This window comes from Falco peregrinus, chromosome 6 (assembly GCF_023634155.1).
Source record: "Falco peregrinus isolate bFalPer1 chromosome 6, bFalPer1.pri, whole genome shotgun sequence".
Lineage (NCBI taxonomy): Eukaryota > Metazoa > Chordata > Aves > Falconiformes > Falconidae > Falco > Falco peregrinus.
The window spans coordinates 31,198,097-31,218,562 of NC_073726.1; the positions used below are offsets into that span (position 1 = coordinate 31,198,097).

At 39.4% G+C, this 20,466-nt stretch overlaps 1 protein-coding gene across 2 annotated transcripts in view; it reads right to left on the reverse strand.

Moving 5' to 3' along the window:
- CHCHD3 (coiled-coil-helix-coiled-coil-helix domain containing 3) overlaps positions 1-20,466 on the reverse strand; it is a 163,664-nt gene that overhangs the window by 106,333 nt on the left and 36,865 nt on the right. For both annotated transcript variants that reach the window (XM_055807596.1, XM_055807595.1), the window contains exon 4: positions 2,422-2,566. In XM_055807596.1, the coding sequence (XP_055663571.1) occupies positions 2,422-2,566 (145 nt within the window). The remainder of the gene's footprint in view (positions 1-2,421; positions 2,567-20,466) is intronic.

A 20,466-nucleotide genomic window follows, 5' to 3' on the forward strand; every position in this document is an offset into this window, starting at 1 on the left:
AAAAAATTTAGCAGCAGTAAAGGAATTAATTTTGCAGACAATGCTACTGATGGTTCAGAAACACTCATTTTTCTCCAAAAAGAATCTTACAGATCAAATCCCAGCTACATAAAATAGAAACCTACGGCAGCAGTTTGCTGAAACATGGAATTACTCATTCTACCTGACAAATGGTACACATAGATATATCCTCCCATCTTACAGATTTTACAAATTCAGCTTAAGACACATGAAACAAATAAACAGCTATCATAAGCAAAGAAGCCAAGAGAATAAAAACTGACCAGTTACAGGAAAATAAAGGAGGCAACTTACAGAAGGACTTGCAAGGGGAGTGAGAACTACTGAATGCTTTAATACTTAGATCCATTTTAAGGAAACAAACACACAAAGCCTACTTGCTACTTTGTTATCTTACAGTACACTTCAAAGAATGAACAAACTATAGTGGGAATGGCAAATCTGCAGTAGTAATAGCAAATGCACATAGCGATTTTCATCAAAGAACCTCAAGACATTTTAAAATTTCACAGATCGAAACAGTAAGATGATCAAAAATGAGATGACTATGCCAGGATACATAAATCACTAGCAGAGCTCAGGTACCTTGCTTCTCTTCTGATGTGCAAAATCTATGTCCTGACATACCTGTGCTTCCACAAAAGCATGTTTTTGGTAGTCGGCTCTAAAATGCCATGCAGCGATGCAGTCACCACGAAAAGGCAGCAAGGCATGCTACCTCCCCCATGAGGGGACTTTCTGTAGATTTTTAAGGTGTTTCCTTCATTTAATTAGCATCACTTGTATGCTCTTCTTCCAACTGAACATGCAGCAACACCACACACCTTGAACCACCACTTGCCAGGCTGATACAGTTCAAAATTAGTTAACAGTAATTCCTGATTGCTTCACTTGGCAGTGCTAACTTAAATGTTCTAGAGTAAGTAAAAAAATAATTTAAAATTGACATAATGCTAAATAAACTAGTTTGATATCCATAATAAGAAATCTCTCAAGCATTTGGCTGATGAGAAAGGCATCTTGTGCTTCTCAAAAGCACAGTGTTAACTATGTTAGTAAGTGAAAGATGCAAACCCCCTGGTAATTATGCAAATAATATTCCCCATTATAAATCTTCAGCTCCTCATTAGGTTGAGGCCACAAAACCCTTATCTCTCCTGCACAACATTAAGAATCCAGGGGTTTCAGGCATAAGACTAAAGCTGTACCTTGATCATAACTCCTCTCCGTTTTCCTTTGTTCTGATAATTTAAAATGACAAAATACTAAACATTTGTTTACCATACTGTAATTATTCTTCAACAGTAATGTTACCATGGAGGTGAAAGAGCACTGGGAAACATCTGCAAAAGGTACTAATACTGAGGTGTATTTTGGTGATATTTGTTTGGTTTTAAATTGTGATTTGGAAAAATAAAATGGGCAATAGATCTTTAATTACAGAGCATAGATAACACTACTGCTTTGGTTTTATTTCAGCTAGAGGGCCAAAGAAATATTTACATTTATATAGTTGCTCACATAAGCAACCAAGTTAATTTTCACAGCCATGCTTGCCTGAGTGTTTTATACTTTTTTCTTGAAAATACCAATTTGTTTACTGTTTATACTCAAGTAATTAAAAAAAAGGAAGGTATATTCATACTTCAAAGAATAATGATAACTGTTACAAAGAAGAGTCAATACAGACTCAATGCAGCAAGCATCTGCCAAATATTAAGAAGTTATAAATCTGCCAGACATCTGAAATGGACTGAAATATATATAGTGACAGTTTTCAGGGAAAAACAGCCAGTCATATTTTACAACTTCCTTGCGAGGAAGTTTTTATACATCAGCTCTAATGAAATATGATTCTTGGATACAGAATTTTTCACTAAGCTGGTTCCAAGGTTTGAGACAATCACTAGAAGTTAAGACTTTTTGTTGTTGTTTTCTAGCACATAAGACTAAAAGACCAATACTTTTTTAATTCTTATTGTTAGCCAGATTTCCAGCCCAGAAATATAATGGACTTCCTTTAAATATGATGTAATTTATTTCTAGAAAAGTTCTCTTGTATTCTGTAACTTCTTAATACAGAATAGCCAATTTGGTAAGTAGAGCTAGACTATCATACTGCTCTTCCACCCTCTGGAAAAAAAGACATTTAACATTATCCACACACAAGAAGATGTACTATATTTGTACCTTCAGAAAGGTTAGGCTCTTTCTAATCAGCTATTCCCAAGACAGGGACATTTGACCAAAAAAAAGAAATAAAATGGCATACAATTTACTAGTAATAAAGAAAAAAATATATAATAAGAAGAGATCTGCTCTTCTATCAATAATTTGAAACAAGTCTGAAGTCATGGTTGCTTGAAAATTCTGAGTTTCCATAAAAGTTTTGAAACTTACAAATCGCTGTGCCTTCTGACGCTCCTCTTCTGTCGCAGCTCTCTCTCGAAGAATGGCTCGAGTCAAATGTTCATTAGAAGAAATCCTTTCTCGCTCCAGAAGTTTGCCAAACTCATCACGGACATACATTTGTTCTTGTTTCAATCTACAGAAGGTGGAGGGAAATATAGATTGAAGGTATATTTTCCATGTGAGTTTAAAAGGACATAGGCACAGTCATTTTAAAAGCAGTCACTGCACACCTAAATACAAATATTTGCTAAAAATTCCAAAAGTTTCAGATTGAAGTGTCAAAATCAGAACACACAAAAGCTACAAGCCTTAGTATCACTAAGTCATATAAAATACAACTTATTCAAGAGCTTTATGAAAATATATTTTTAAGTAACAAGAATATGCATGGAGCTCTGTTTGTAGATTGGTTTTGCAGTGTTTTTAAGGTACCCTTTTCCCAGGAAAATCCTCTCCCCACCATCTGGTGGGCACCCAATTTCCAGGTAAGAGCTCCACTCTTTTGCAATGGGATAATGCTTTCCTACCTCTGGACACACCGTAAACTCAAATACTGCATCTATTCAGCAAACTGCAAAAAGATTGAACCACCGTAATAAACCTTTCCCAGCAATCTGAGAAGATGAGATCAAAATAGCTATTGAACTTGTTGCAACAGAGTTAGTAAAAGCAACTCCAGTCCGAGAAAATTCTCAACATTTGTACGTCACAAAACATAAATATATTTGAAATATTCACTATAGTACTCAATATAAGCACACCATATCTAACTTAAACAATTTATTATTTGTGTGTTTTCGTTGAACTAATAAAACTCATCTGTTGCTTGTATGTTGTGACACTGAACAGAGAGTCAGCATTAGGGAACTCAGAATAGTAACAGCAGTATGAAACACCAGTTTTGAAATAGATTTTTGAAAGAATGATGGAGAGGAAGCTTAAGTATTCTCAGTGCATTTATACATTGTCAAGGGAGCTTCAGAGAACAAATCATAATGAGTAGGGTCACTTTGTAAAAGGTACTAGCATTATAGTACATTAGATTCTTCCCCAGGGAAAACATTTAAGTGAGGTGGGGAGGAAAAAAGACAATTACAAGATGTATTGCTTCTGTGCTCAGATACAATCCTCTGAAACGCAGCAACCAACTGGGAATCTTTATAAAAAGTTTATTAAGCAGCATCTTCAATTACTTTAGAAAAAAAGTCAGATTATGCAGACATGGACCAAATTCCATTAAGTGATTTCCCAAGGTCCCCCAAATTATTCCAGCAGCATTGATATAACAAATCCTTCACACAATCAATGGTGCAGTCAAAACACACTGGTTGTCTTTTCCATTGGAGAAATCATGTTTTGTCTAAAATGAAAAAAAAAGTGTCAAAATAGAAGTCTCAGAAGCTTTTTCTTGTGAGAAGAAGAAAAGGCACTTAGCATTCCCTGAGACTGAAGTAAGCGCCGCCTTCATCCTTTCTGGATTTTACTTCCCACAAACGGCTTTCCCCTAAAAACGTCTCTTCTTTATGTATACTGTATCTAGCAAAGTGAAAAAAAAATAAATAAAAACCAGACAACGTCTGAAAAAGGCTGCCAGAGACTTCCACCTTAGAATCTCTCCAAAATTTTAAAAAAACACTTAGATGTTTACATCTAATTCTTGCCAAATCATTCCCGTATTTGACATGAGCTTAGTCAGTCTTTCTCAAGTCGTCTCCTTCTTGCCTCTGGAATTATGAACCTTCATGAGATCACCTGTCAACCTCTATTGCAAAAAGAAGAAAGTCAGTCTTCCTAACACTAAAAAATAATGGGCTCCTAATGTCAAGATAAACTCTTTGATGGCTTAACCTGACCGCTGTTACATTCAGCTTCCCTGCTAAGTACACTACAGAGGGACAGGATGTTCTTTTCTACTTTTGCCAAAACTCCGCATGTCCTTTACTGCAACTTGCTACAAGACAATGACCCAGAATCTCATCTATGTTCACGAGCCACCTGACTCCTTACCCTACAGTGAGCCATTAAAAAGCTTTTCATCAGAAGCACTGACATCCCACAGAATTAACAGATACCACCACAGCCGTGGGTACAGCCATACCAGTGACAGAAGGGATGGCTATATAATGCTGTTTCCCAAAAGCAGAGAATTAAGGGCAAGACTTGCTATTTCGACCTTAACCAGCCCATTTAAAATTAGTCTAGGTATCTCAAAACTGCTTTGGAGCCAGTCCAGTTCTGAGTATCTTCTTGGCCATGAACAGCTGCATCCTACCACAGCAAGACAGAAAAGGATGAGGATAAGACACCCCAAAATGGCACCTATAAACACCTATGTAACCCTACACATGATCTTATAAGTTACTGGTTTCTGAGGACACCACATGACAAAAATCCCAGAAAAAGGATCCTGTGCCATCCTTTGTTGGCAATCTCATCTCACTGTCATTGCCAAACCAATCCTCCGAGGAACTTCCATCACAACAGAGTAACTGGTAGGGGTGCAGGGAAAGTCTCTAACTCCCACCTTTGGTAATACAAATTACTATCTGCTCACCTCCTTTTCCCCACTCCACCTGTAAAACGATATAACTAAACAGTTAGGCGATGTGTTCTTTCCTCATATACGAAGCCAAAACCCAATATTTAATATTAGCTTGCTCATTGATACCAATATGTGAAATATTTACATCACAAATCAAAAGATTTTACCTTCATTAATAGTTCTGCAAATTCAGTTATTGTAGCTACAGATAGCTCCTATTCCTTAATGTGAGGTTCCTCAATCTTCAAAAATGTACTTATAATGGTTTAAAAGTCAGCATAAATATCCAAACACAAAACTGTAAGCATTTACCAGGTCACCGGGTAGTTAACAGTCTTGCAGCTAAGCAGTAATACCTTGCATAAACTGATCAACTTCATGCAAAACAACAACTAAAAGAAAAGAAAAAAACAAAAAAAAAAAACCCCAAACACCAAAAAAACCCAAAACACCCCCACCCAAACTACCACCACTACAACCCCCCTTGCCAAAAAACAACACCCCCCAAAACTAAATCTTACCACTGTCACTATTCCACCTGCAAGGCTATAGTAGAAAATCACTTTCCGGAGATTTTGGAGATGAAAAGAACATTCCTGACTCAATTTATACTTGCCCCATTTAAACGCAGGGGGCACACTTTGGGAAAAAATACCATTTTAAGATAACACCCTTGTTCAGTGTTCCATCTTCCATTTTTCACACACAAAAAAAATCTGCACTTTCAGGCTTTTATAAGAAAAGTTTCTCTGATCAATCCATCAGCTCTTCCCTGCAGCTGTTGCAGAACTACTTGATCCATTTCCAGACAATTTCACTGTGGTGATTAAGTAATGCTTTCCAGGTTTTTTATTCTGCAAAATATTCGATAGTTTATTAGCAGAAGTACCTCACACTTTCATACCACTTACCAGGTAGGAGTCAATCATTTATTTCCTCACATACAGCACCCTAACTTTTTTTTTGCAAAAGTTTCAGTAAATTTTGCACCACACACATCTTTCAGAAATGAAAATATTAACATCAGTTCCAAGACTGCTTTCCGAGAAGTCCCATTACTGACCACTTTCCAGACTAAGAATCTGCATTCATCGTTCACAACAAATCGCCGCCTTCTCCAGTTTAACCAGTAATTTTCTAAAGCTGCCAGTGTTTCAGTAGCCATTGACAAGATTAGGCTTACTACACTGTTGTTGTCTTAAAGAAGATATGTTTAAAGAACATTTTGTTATGGAGGGGAAATCAACTTATTTATTCCCTGCTGCTACTTCCCTTTAGTAAATATTTTTTGTCTCTTATTTTCCATTCCTTTCTATGTCAGCAGCAGATCATCTCTTTGACATTCATTAGAACTTTGCCACTAATTTTACTTCAACAGTTCCAGAGATGTCTGGATTGCTTTGTATTCCCACAAAAACCTTCTTCAATAAGTCAAAACACATACAAACAAACCCAAAGAAACACAAACAAAACAAAAAAACAACCAAACAAAACCCCACAAAACCAAAACACCCCCATCCATTTCATTTTAAACATACTGGATAAAGAAAAGCAAAGCTTCCACTTGACTTTCATCAATTCTCATTTTGACTTCTTGGCTTCCTTTGGACCCCCACCTTTTGGAATAAAGCTTTCTTTGCTGGTCCATATGCCTGCATGCTTGTCTTGTGGAACATCTGATCAGTTGCAATCTTTTTTGAAGACAGCTATTCACCAAGCAATGCTTGGGAGCTCTTTCCTACATGTCTTTTCATGTTGTTTGGCCAGAGAGTTTTCACAGCTTTGCCTTTTCAGTTCTTTGAATTTGTCTTTTGTCTTTGAATTTCCAACTCTACGTAAAAAGTTTATCAGCTCTTCATTTCAATTAGCTTAACTAGATGCCTCCTTTCATCAGGGTGTATTTGCTGGTATCACAAAGCAAATCTGCAATTTACATGCTCATCTCCAGAAGCAAAAGCTTTCTCCTTCACTGGAGGCTAGCTACAAGCCCGAGTAGTTCCCTGCAGTACTGTGTCTCTAAGCTCAAAGGCTGGGCGATGCCTGCATGTTCAGCTTTGCCAATGTGTCTAGGAGTAGGTTTATTAAACTTCAAGACACCCAGGTCACCTCAGTGAAGGCAAGCTGTAAAGCAAACATTTTGCTGATTTTTTTCCCTACAGTTTAGGCTAAAAAGGTACTTGTTTTACGTGCATAAAAAACATCCAAGGCTGTCTTGCCTATAGCAGCACCTTAAAGAAAAAATGTAGTCTTTGGTATCTACTCTAATCCTTGTTTCCATGATCAGGAATGTATCTGATCACACCTACAGAAAAAAATGTAACTAGCAAACTTCCTGAAGCACCCACTAAACTTCTTCATTTGGGGCAATTTTTATTCACAAAGAAGTCCTAAATAGCCATCTCAACTGATTTAAATTCACAAGAGTTTTAACAACATAAGTAGGATTTTTAAATAATTTTCATTTATTTGAGTTACATAATTGGGTGGCTTGTAGGAGCTTAATGAAACAAACACAAGGCAGATACGTGCTGATCACAAACATTTGCTTGCATCAACTTACAGTAGTTTTCTTCCTTGACATTACAAATTCATTTTACTGGCATTCAGCATGTACTGCAGCTGAATAAAGGCAAACATCAGCTAAGTCTACAGTATTAAATTAAATTATCTAGCCAAAAGTAAAAAAATAGATAGATGCACATCTGCAATTTCTAAGGAGTTAAACAGCACAACTTGTCAGTACTGTCCACTACTCCAAGAATCTCATATAAATCACTTAAACATTTTTAATTACAAGAAATATAAAGGCACAATATAATCGTTCTCACTTTTAAGCACAAAACTCAAGTTAACAGACAAGAAATGTTATGCATTACACTGATCATTTACACAGAAAGAAAGTGTTTTAAAAAAAGGTGCTGAAACAGCAGCGCTGCTGGCTATATGTTTTTCTACACAGTTGAATAAAATACTACTAAATAATGATGAAACACAGTTTCAAGAATTGTACAGTGCATTACAGTAGCCAATTTAATGAAATACAGGATGCAGTGCTATCACTTTTCCATAGTGCTATTTGAAAATACACATAAAGCATTAATAAGAACCTCTATGTACTAAAGTATGGATTAACACTTCACAGTATTTCATGTTCTCAGCTGTTTTATAGCACACAATCACACACAAAAAGCAACAACTCCTGCCTTTCTACAGCACTGTCTTTTAGGGCTTCAACACTCTGAGCTAACGGTATGAAGAAAATTTATGTACATGTACTTCTTGTAATTTAGTAAACAAACAGCTAATGATTAAGTTACTTATCTTATTACTGTTAAAGCTTCTGGCACTCAAGTTCTACGTCGTAACTTCTTTCACCCATCCTTTAAATGCTTGATGATTGTCTTTTTATTAAAAGAGAAGTGCAGTCCACAGCTCCCTCAGAATCATGCAGTCATTTGGGCTGGAAGGGACCTTGTGTGATCATCTGGTTCAAACTCCCTGTTCAAGCAGAGTCAGCTAGAGCAGGCTGCCTGGGACAGTGTTCAGTTGGGCTCTGAATCCCTCCACAGATGAAGACTTCACAAACTTTCAGGGCAACTCCCGTGTTTGATCATCTTCACAGTGCTCTCTGCTGTTCAGATGGAATTTCACGTGTTTCAGTTTCTTGTCCTAATCCCTAGATCTTCTTGAAAATGCCCTTCTTGAAAACATGAGTGACATTCGCTTTTTCTCAGTCTTCAGGAACCTCTTCTGATCACCATGACCTTTCAAGGATAACTGAGAGTGGCCTCACAATGACATCAGCCAGCTAGCTCCCTCAGCACTTGTGGGTGCAACTCATCAGACCCCATGGAACTTGCTCGAAGTTCAGTCTGTTTAAGCATTCCTAACTTGCTACTCCTCCAGCTGTTCTCCAGACCTTCCCTCTGGTCCCACGGTGCTGGGATTCCTGAAAGCCAGCCTTAACAGTAAAGGCAGAAGAAGAAAAGGCAAAGGAGGCATCAGAGTATCTCCACCTTCTCCATTTCCTTTATAACCAGGCACTCTGCTTCATTTAGCAATGGTCCAAGCTTACCCCAGTCTTCCTTTGGCTGTTGATTTTAACACTATATTCTGATATTCATATTTAAATACAAAGACATCTCTACGTATTTGTAGATCTATCTGCTGAAAGATAACTAAAAGTAATGAAGTATTTACATTAAGTAAAACATAAGCAAAAATAGCAAAATCAAAGATTTTGTTTATTTATGTGAACATGAATTTTACAGACTGAAGACAGGAAAATGTTCAACGAAGTTCAGGAACACAGGCACACAACCTAGTACATAGTTCAGTTTCTAGCTTGTTCAGTGGTACTTCTAAAGCTAGTTTTATCTTAGAAGTACGGGTAGATCCTTACAGTCAATGACTGACATAATTAACCTACTGGACACACTTCTTGTAATAATGATACTTCAACATACTCCTATCAGCTCCCATGCCTGTTCTAGAAATCTGTTTTTAGTACAACCCAAACTTCTGAAAATTAGAATTGAAAAACGTGTCAGTGAATACCTAAAACACTTCCTAAGCATTTTTGTGCTAAGATACAAAAATTCATTTGTTATATATGTTTTAAGAAAAGTATGTTTTGCAAGTGGAAAATGAGGTCATCTCCTGTCTACAGATACTCTAAACACGGAAAAAATTTGGGCATTAAAATGGGGGGGGAGTGGCAGGGAGAGCTTTTGTCAGAAGAAAATAAGTTCTATTGGCTAAAACTGGATGCACCTTTGCACTGATAATCCTCACAGCACTGCAAACATCCTGCTTACCACAAAACAGAGAATAAAAATGCCCTGCCTGAGGCTCTTATTGCCTTTAAAGACTGGACTTAAGAGCTTAGCTACAGGATAAAAAAATTACTAAACTTCCTCTGAAATGAATGCTGTGACAGTTATGAAGATTATCTATTTGAATAAAAAAACTGAACCCAGACCCCCTCTGGAGAAAATTCAGACTCAGGTAATTCCCATCTCATTGGTGACAGCAGCCCCTTGGAGTCACTCAGAGCAGAATGCTATTACATGCATTAAAATTACTGAACACAATAAGCAGACCTAAATATATGAAGTTCACATTTTCCTTAAAAAAACCCAAACCACCAACCAGAAGTATGATTAAACATTGTTATCACCGAGGGGAAAAAATCCTGGGGGAAACTGTAACAGGCTAGGTAAATCCTGATACATTAACAAGCAAAGATTTATGGATCTCAGAACAAACAGAGGCATAGTAAAAATTTTGTAATTTTTGTTACCATATTATCACATTTTAGGTTCCACTACAAGACAAATTTTGGACTGTTTTATTCCTGAAGTCACTTTAATCAAAATAATGTTTGCAGTACACTCCACCTATATTAAATTCTGTTAAAACTGAACACAAAACCTAATTATTCTCACAGAGCAATCTCGCATCGGCAGACAGATGAGAAGAATTTTGAAAGATGCTCTCATATATATTGAGTGCACCCTCATCAAGTTTGCTGTGAGCTGCAGTCGACACACAGGAGGGAAGGGATGCCATCAGGAGGGAGATGCACAGGCCTGAGAGGTGGGCCCGTGCAAACCCCATCAAGTTCAACAAGGCCAAATGAAAGGTCCTGCACCTGGGTCGGGGCAATCCCAAGGACAAACACAGGCTGGGCAGAGAATGGATTGAGAGCAGCCCTGAGGAGAAGGACTTGGGGGTGCTGGTGGACGAGAAGCTCAGCGTGGCCCGGCAAGGTGCGCTCGCAGCCCAGCAAGCCAACCGAGCCCCGGGCTGCACCAAGAGCAGCGTGGCCAGCAGGGCCAGGGAGGGGATTCTGCCCCTCTGCTCCGCTCTGGTGAGACCCCCCTGCAGCGCTGCCTCTGCTCTGGGGTCCTCAGCACAAGGAGGGCACGGGCCTGTTGGAGCGAGTCCAGAGGAGCCCACGGAGATGATCGGGGGCTGGAGCACCTCTGCTAGGAAGACGGGCTGAGGGAGTTGGGGTTGTTCAGCCTGGAGAAGAGAAGGCTTCGGGGAGACCTTAGAGCACATTCCAGTACCTAAAGGGACCTACAAGAAACCTGGAAAGGGACTTTTTGCAAGGGCCTGTAGTAATAGGACAAGGAGGAATGGTTTTAAGCTGAAAGAGGGCAGATTTAGATATTAGCAAGAACTTGTTTAGTGTGAGGGTGGCGAGATGGGAGGTTGCCCAGAGCAGCTGTGGGTGCCCCATCCCTGGCAGTGCTCAAGGCCAGGCTGGACGGGGCTTGGAGCAACCTGGGCTGGTGGAAGGTGGCCCTGTCCCTGGCAAGGAATGGAACTAGGTGGTCTTTAAGGTCCGTTCCAACCCAAACCATTCTGTGATTCTATATAAGCCAATTCCTTTTCACGTCTATATCTTTTGAGATGTGTGCAGGACAGACAGAAACAAAATCTAAGTGATACAGATAATTAAAACATCTGTCCAAACCACGTTCAAAAGCAGATCTTCAGATGTAAGCTCAATGGGAAATATTTGATTTCAAGCAGAATAACCTTTTTGCTTCAGCATTCCTATTTTTTTTATTTATATCTTTTTTTCCTATAGAAACAGTGAATGTGAGATTCTAGGCGGCATTTGTTATTATACGGCTTTTGAACTACCTATGAACACACCAAATGCAACATTAGTAAAAGAAAATCTGCATGTGAATACACCAAATGTTTCAGAGCATTACCTGAGACAGCCTGAAATGCTTACCCCACATCTCCGGGAGGAAGAAATTAATTAAATTATGGCATTTTCCCAAGCTAGTGCTACTGATTTAGCCCCAACTTGAACAAAGAACAGTTGAAATATCATGGCAGTGATGCTGTACTGTACACTGTCACTGAACAAAGAGGCTACAGGTGAGAGCACCCAGCCAGCATAGAACAGTCATCAATTATGGTTGACCATCACAAGCACCATGAAAAAAAACAAATAATAATGATCTCAATCACTTAGTTCATCTTGGTCATTTACTGCTGTTGACAGTAGAGGAAAAGTAAATTTTCCTAAATTAATGCATATTAAGGAATAAATTGAATAAATTTATATTTAAAAACTGTTAGAAAGTTGCTCTTCAGGTTTTCAGAATTTTGTATCTTCTGTACGTATCAGTTTAAAGTAATTACTTCTATTCAAGTAAAAGTACTGTTAAATAATAACATAAAAAATACCAAAACCCCAACAAAAATAATTCCTTAATTAAGTAATGACATTTAATAACTGACAAACACCATATTGGGTCCAATAAAGTCACTGAAGTCAAAATACACAGCTAGCTCCATTCTCCAATACTTGCGCAGCATAGCTGGAAATTTAAGAAACAAACAAGAAAGCATCTCTGATGGGACTAGCGGTCTGTTTTCTGTATCTCTTAAGAAATGCAAAAATACATTCCAAAACAAGGCATGATAAAACTCGGATTCACTCTGAAAAAAATTCCAACGTTTTCAGATCCATCTTTCATACGGCTTCAAAACAAAAATCCATTAATTTTACTTATGTCATGGTACTGTAATCTTACACAGCATGACCCATGTTAGCCACACTAACAAGATGAATAATTTAATTCTCAGTCCAGGAGAACTCACTCTGTTTACTTCAAAATATCCATTTCTGTCATTCTTTAATAACACCTGCAGATGTGAAAGATTATCATTAAGGGAAAAGCACCTTTTAATTCACAGAGAACAGCAACACACTGAGAAATGTTAAAAAAAAAGGTTTGTGCTTTGATGGCCACTACACACTTTGTCCACTACCAGGAAAATCATCCTTTCCTCTTCCCTGTAAAAATATAGAAAAATCTAAAATCTTGAAAGTTGGAAATGATCCTTAAGTATGAACTCCATGTAAGACATAAAACTAACACATTTCAGTATGAAAAAAAAAAAATGTATCTATATGCTTTCTTTACGAGGTTTGGGGTTTTTAATTAATGTTAATTTTAGCCAGCTTCTTTCATGATCTCTGAACACTTACATTTCTACACGATACCTCCTCAATTCAAAAAGCTTACACTGACTAAAAAGTAAGAGTATGCTATGTTTACAGTGGAAACCATTCATCAGAGGTTTTGCTTAGTTTGACACAAGCAAGTTTGTTAATGCATTCTGACAGACTTGCATAACATCCAAAAATGTTTTCAACAATGCAGTTTAGGCCATGATTCAATATTAATGAATGAATAACGTTTCTGAGTACCAAGTTTCAATATTTAATGAGCGAACGCTGAATGTGCCACGGAAAGCTGTGGTTGAAAATCACTGTAGCTGAAAAGGGTTTTAAAAAGATGTGAGAGACATGACAAAAACAACTTTAACCTGAACTGAAGTCTGAAGTGTGACATGGATATTTCTCCTACTCAATTCCTAGTAACTGATTATTCACCTGACTGCAAAGTCAGATAAATTTTCTAAAGTTCATCTGCCTCTGCAAAACACAGTTAAGAAAAGAGATATAGAAACAGACTATCTGAAAAGGAATGTCATTCTAAGACTCCTGTGAACAAAAACACAACACAAAAATTATTCTAAGTTGAAATTACTTCCTGCACTTTTTAGACACAAAAAAATTTACTATTTACATAAGACTTTGCATACTACAGCTGAAAGGAGCTACTCCTAACACTAGTAACAACCACATTTCCAAAAAACCTGTCCTAAAAGTACACTTCTAAACCAAATTTTTCAAATTATGCACGTGTTAACAGAAAATACAAATTTTAATGCACCATAAACCCACAGTGTAAAAAGGACACACTTTGCCTTCAACTTCTCTGCACTCATATTGCTCACATATCCCAAATAGAAAAAATGTAAATCTTTTTCTTCCAATTTCCTTTGTTCGTATAACAAAGCTTTAAGTGAAATGTATTTTAAATGCTGCATGTGGTGGCATCACACCACCTGTGTGTGGGGCAGGAGGTAGAACACAAAATGTTGCTAAAAATCACCTACAGGAAAGCGGTTGTAAATTTGTAAATTTACAACTGGAATTTAGTTTCCTGAACTTATGTTCTAACCAAGTGGGTTTTAAACACATCTACATATTGAACAAATCTTCCATTAAGTACAAGAGAGTTAGGACCAGTAAAAGGACCGTTCCCCCCAGCGCTCTCCTGGAGAAGCCGGCTGCTCCTGGCGTGGACGTGCTGTTCCCCGGGTAAAAGCTGCTGGACGGCCGGGCCCAGCGCGTGGTGGGGACCGGAGTGACATCCCGCTGGCGGCCGGGCACAGGGGCCGTTCCCCAGGGACCAGGGCTGGGGCCAGCCCTGCCGGGTACCCGCACGGCGCTCGGGGCGAGGGGATGGAGCGCGCCCTCAGCCCGCCTGCGGGTGACACCCGGCCGGGGGGCGCCGATGTGCCGGGGGCAGGGGGCTCTGAGGGGGCTGGGCAGGCCGGGCCGAGGGGCCGAGGCCAAGTGTGTGAGGGGCAGCGGGGCTGGGGGCAGGGGGCTGGGAACTGCCCGGGGGAAAGGGCCGGGGGGGCTGGGCACAGCCGCTGGGCAGGAGCCCCCAGCGTGCCCAGGTGGCCAAGGGGGCCAGCAGCGCCCTGGCCGCTGTCAGAAGCGCTGTGGCCGGCAGGGCCGGGGCAGTGCCCGTCCCCCTGTGCTGGGCACCGGTGCGGCCGCCCCTCGGGGCCTGGGCTCAGGGTCGGGCCCCTCAGGGCAGGGGGGACGCAGAGGGGCTGGAGCGTGTCCAGAGCCGGGCAGGGGCTGGGGCAGGGGCTGGGGCTGGGGCAGGGGGGGGGCGGGGGGAGCTGGGGGGGTCAGCCTGCAGAGGGGGGGCTCAGGGGCACCTTCTCACTCTCCAAAAGTACCTGAGAGGAGGTTGTAGCGAGGTGCGGGTCAGGCTCTTCTCCAAAGTAACAAGCAACAGCACAAGATGAAAACTAGGGGAGGCTTAGATTAGATATTAGGAAAAATGTCTTCACGGAGAGGGTGGTCAAGTGTTGGAACAGGCTGCCCAGGGAGGTGGTGGAGTCAGCGTCACTGGAAGTGTTCAAAAATCCCATAGGTGCGGTGCTCATGGACATGGTTTAGTGGTGGGCTTGGCAGTGCTGGGTTAATGGTTGGACTCAATGGTCTTGAAGGTCTTTTCCAACCTAAATGATTCTATGATTCGAAGAGAAAAGCAGCAAGACAAACCTGAAATGCTAAAAAATGCAGGAATATAGAATGAAAAAAGGAAGGTCGTCAAACCCAGATTTGCAATAATTTTGGGAGTGCTTAGTCCAAAACCATTCAATCCTGACCACACGGATCCCAATTGCTATGCACTTTATAAAGCACAACGCGCACAATGAAAATTCTTTGATAAATTCACTACCAACGATCAAGAGCACTCATGATTATGGTGTATGCAGCAAGAGAGAAAAGATCAAAGGTAGCAATAACACTTGCAATCCCTGTCCCATCCAACCCTTTTAATTAACACAACATGTCCTATATACCAGCAGGCTCCAAAAAAAAGAGCCCTCCAATTCTAACCTGATGTACTCCAGACCTAGTGACTGGCTTCCCCCCATACTCCATAAGCAAAGTGCGACGTCTGAAATCATCCCAACTGATTAGCCTCGGCTATAACACAGAAGTCAGCGACCTCCCACAGCTCACAGTGAGTTAAAATAAATGGCAAGAAGGAAAAGAGAGGCCAAGTTACACATTCTGGATATGGGTTGGGATAGGTCTTTTTGTCCTCTGATGAGAGCTAGCAACATCTCTCAAATTTGCAGATTAAATATTACAAAACCAAATACAAACAACATCTGTTTCATGTCGGGGGGGGGGGGGGGGGGGGGGTGTGTTGGCCTATCTACCTCAAGCTGCATACCATAATCTGAGTAAGATTTTCCTAGTGTCTTACACTTTATTACTGTTAGTTTCCTAACCTTGCACTTCATTTTATTAAATTTAACAAGAATTCCAGCTCCAGTACTTTGTTCCATATCCACTTATTCCTCATGGTGACCTGTTACTCCTTAATTCTGGCCATACATGTATATAAATCACTGCTTCATTCATTAGAAATATTACTGAAAACATAAAAGTGATTCCAAAATTGATCCCTAAGCAGCAAGTAATCTTCTCCCATAATGCTAACTCCTTCCCCCAATATCACAGAATGGTTTGGGTTGGAAAGGGACCTTCAAGGTGACTTAGTTCCAGCCCCTCTGCTGTAGGCAGGGATACCTCCCACCAGCCCAGGTTGCTCCAGGCCCATCCAGCCTGGCCTTGAACACTGCCAGGAAGGGCATCCACAGCTTCCCTGGGCAGCCTGTGCCAGTGCCTCACCATCCTCACAGTAAAGAGTTTCTTCCTAATATCTATTCTACATCTACCCTCCCCATCTATAATCCTTTACATGCTTGCCGTTGGTCAGTCCCAAATTATCTTAAAATTCATACATTAGTTTTGGACATCTCCAGTACCAATAACAAGGAAGACAAGGAGGCATCAAGTGCTTTGCCTGACTCTTCAGGCTGAAGTCTGTTACGCAACCCAAGAACACACTAAACTCGATACAAATTATCTTTGTTAAAGACTATGTTCCACCTTGCCCCACTTAACCATTTCTTTCCATTTTCTCAATTACCCCCTACTTCAAAAGCAGTACTTCTCAAATTACCCATAACGAGTCCAAGTAATAACATTCAGCTGAACATACTCATTCATTTCCTTTTTCCAGCTGCCTTACAGCCTCAGCATAACATTTGTGAATTGAAAAATCTTTGCTAATGGCCATGTTATTTTATGTGCCAGTTCTTGATCAAAAGATCAAAGACACTAATTTCAAAACTCGTAATTACATACAGCTCTTCAATTTATCAACAATACTTCCACGGACAGCTTGTTAATACACATTGCAATCTGGACACTGACTCTTGTCAGTCCGATGGCTGCTCACACCATATAGAAGATAGTTGTTTTGACTTTCTTCATTAAGATACTTGGGGGTTTTTTTAGGGAGTTGCTGGGTGTTGAGAGGAAGGGTGATTAGGAGGGAGGGAAGGTTCTTTGAGGGGATTTTGTAATTATACTTCATAAAGCCACTCTTTTTAAAATATGTGCATATAGATCAGTATTATATAAAGACAGAATAGATGAACAAATTTCTACCTTTATGCCAGCGGCATGCAGAGAACCTAAGTCAGAATAGTAAAACTGTTTTACATAATTTGTATATGTATTTAGTTAAGACTTTTCCCGATATCCACCTAACTCCACTTGAAATTACTTTTGAACTTAATATCACTCCTCTTGGGATCTGCAAAGGCAGTCATGAAATTACGACAACATTAATTATCTGTTAAAATGAAGTGACAGTTACAGGGTTTTTTATTATTAAGTGTTTCTCTGCTATGTCTACTCATTTGCTACTTTTCAAAATGAAAGATCGCAGCGGTTTGAAAGCAAAGTTTTGCTTAAAATTGCTAGGGGGGAATGGTTTCCCTCCTCCCTACTTGAATTTAAATCTATGAAGCAGTGTTGTTTTTTTTTAAATGCTCTCTCCAAATAAGCTCACTGACTTCAAGTCATTTTCTCATCTCTCCTAGAACTTGGTATACAAGTTGTCAGTTGAGATGCCAAGTTTTAAAATTGAAGTGAAAAGTAATTCCTTGAAAATTGGGGTTTATAAAGGTAGGAGAGAATTAGAGCACTGCTTCCTCCAATTTCCACTTCCTGTCTCCAAGATTCATTTCCTTATATACTGAGAACTAGACATACCGTATTAATGGGGAGTCAACCAGTAATAGAAATCTCGGAGAGTAAACCACTGCCAAATACTGATTTTTCTTCCCAGAAAACAGGTAAGTAAGGTAAAATGGGCTTCTAAGATAGCTTGCTGTTTCTAAATTCTCAACCTCATAAGCAGCATGGTTGCAAGCTTTTTTTTTTTGCTTCCTTGGCATTCTGCAGGTGAGATAGTGAGCTAAATTCCTATGGTTTTAAAAAGAGTACAATGCAACCCAATTCAGAAGGTGACTTACGCTTCCATAATAGAATCAGGTTTTCAACAGATGGCTGTCGAAAGAGGCATCAGTTACAACACCTCACCTGATCACAGTACTTATTTTATAGGTAAATCTCTGCTTGAATCCAGAATGCCTTCACACTGAATCTTGGCATCTTCCCCTGCCTGCAGAGGGATAGTTTTGATGCAGCCTGACCCTCCTTATGCCCTCTTTTCCTGTGACAGAGCAGTATTAGCCCATAATCCTCCAGCCCTATGGAAGAATAAGTTCACTTCTAAATCTTTTGCTGTGTGTGAGATCAGGCAAGGGAAACTTCTGCTGTGAGAAAGGTAAAAAAAGCATGAGATGGCATGACCAGGAAAGGGGAATAGGAGGAACTCAGCCTGTGGAAGTGATCCTAATGCTGCTGTATCCATGCGTGTTCCCCAGCCCTGAGGCTGAAGTAGCCTTTTGTGCATTCAAAGGAATTAGGTTTTACTTTTTCATATTTTTATAAAATCAGCTATACACACCAAACTTGAATGCTTTGGTAAATGAATAGCCCTCACCACTGCCTGGCATTACCTGATTTTACACTCCAGAAAAGCCTTCTCTACAATCTTACCCAATTACTATTTTAAGTCTTCTCTCTACCAACTATGCACCTTCAGACAGGGAAGGAGAGAGTCATGCACACATACCTGTCACATTCAGAGACGGAAGGCCCTTATCAGATGTCACATTAGCCTTTCTTTCTAGTTTATATGCAATTTAGGACTTAACCTGTTTATCACTATAAAATATCCAAGTTTTGCTCTCTCAAATCAATAGCTAGGCTTTCTTCTGATACACTGCATGTCATACTAGAAAAAGGTTATGCTTCCCAGAATTTACAGAAGACAAGTCATACCACATATAAAGGTGTATAAACAAAGATAGAATACTTATCCATAGACTACATAAATATGGCACTACTGACAACAATACTTCAAAAATATACCTTTTCACTCCCGGAGTGTGTAACTTATCCCCCACCCCGCCCCCAAGAATGACAAAACTTCCCTCTAAAAGCAGTTTTGCTCAATTGTTTTTTTAAAAGTTCCTTGAATCTCTCTCTGCAACACTTACTTCACAGAAACCTTGTCAGAGAGAGGATGAGCAGAAGAGGCAAGCTTTGGTGCAAGTCTGTTGGGCCAACTCTTGCATTCCTAAATGTGATTATCAATTGGGTAATATCTCTAGCCATTATTTTTTTTTAAACAGTATGGTTACAAATGCCAGAAGATATTAAACTCTTATTTTTGACCTATCAGAAGTCAAAACAGTTATAATCTCTTTTACTGCTTCAAAGTACTTCCAGCTTTCTATCCTACAGTCAACAGTAAAGAAGATGTAATTTTCCAGACTGTTTTCACACTTAATCTAAACACTATCAAGAGGTCCCTGTGGCAGAAAACTATTACAACTATTTTCAAACAAAGTAGCTTTTTGTCCCCCATGAGAAGAATACTGCAAGAAAAAAACAGGTCTCCCAATTCAACACAGCTAATTACCCAGCAAAATATAATAATTTAGGAAGAAAATAAGTCTACTTCAAAAAAGTTCTCGCCACATTTAGTGCACTACCCATATGAATTGAAGACACATTAATATACTTTTTATAAATTTACCTCCGTAAAATATAAAATGAGTATTGTAAATAAATCAATCATTTTATTTTTCCTGATGTTCTCCAGACCTATGCCAGTAAACTAGAATAAACATGTTATTAAAGCAGAAATCAATAGTAAGCTTTAAAATATACAGTAGCACAAAGAGGTCAAGCCCTAGTATTGATTTTATTATAACATTTTTGGTGTGTAATTCCTAAAGGGTTCTTCTCCAATATTGTTCTTCATTCTTCTCTCACTTTACATTTTCACTGGTGAATTTGTTATTCTCTTATGCAAAAGCTGTCTACTCCAAGAAGTTTTCAAAGACCTTGTCATATATCCAATGTACTGCTGAGACATGACAAAAAAAGGTCGGGGGAAGCACTCAAGACACATCAAAGTATCAATTAAACCATAAAGTAAATTGCAGTTATATAGGGACCCTTCCCTAAGCACAACAACAAAACAACATACAAAGAAGCTAATGGCTGCAATCTAATAACCCACCACTGCAAGACACCTTCACAAACCAGTGTGTACTTATTCCTAAAAGCTGATTTAGAGTTTAGAAAGGTTTCCTCCAGACTGATGAGGACATTTAGGAATACAGAGGTTGCAATAAGTTATCCAGCTAATGACAGATAAAATACCACACCATATGGAGCCCAACTAGTCAAGCAGAACAGGCTCCAGCAATTCATTACCAAGGAATGTTTGAAAATCTATCATCTGTATTGCTGAAGAAAAGCATTTTTCATGTGGCTTTCAAGACATCACAGGAGACGACGCAGTCCAAACAGAGAATAGCCTAAGAGTTATCAACAGCCATCACAGAATCACAGA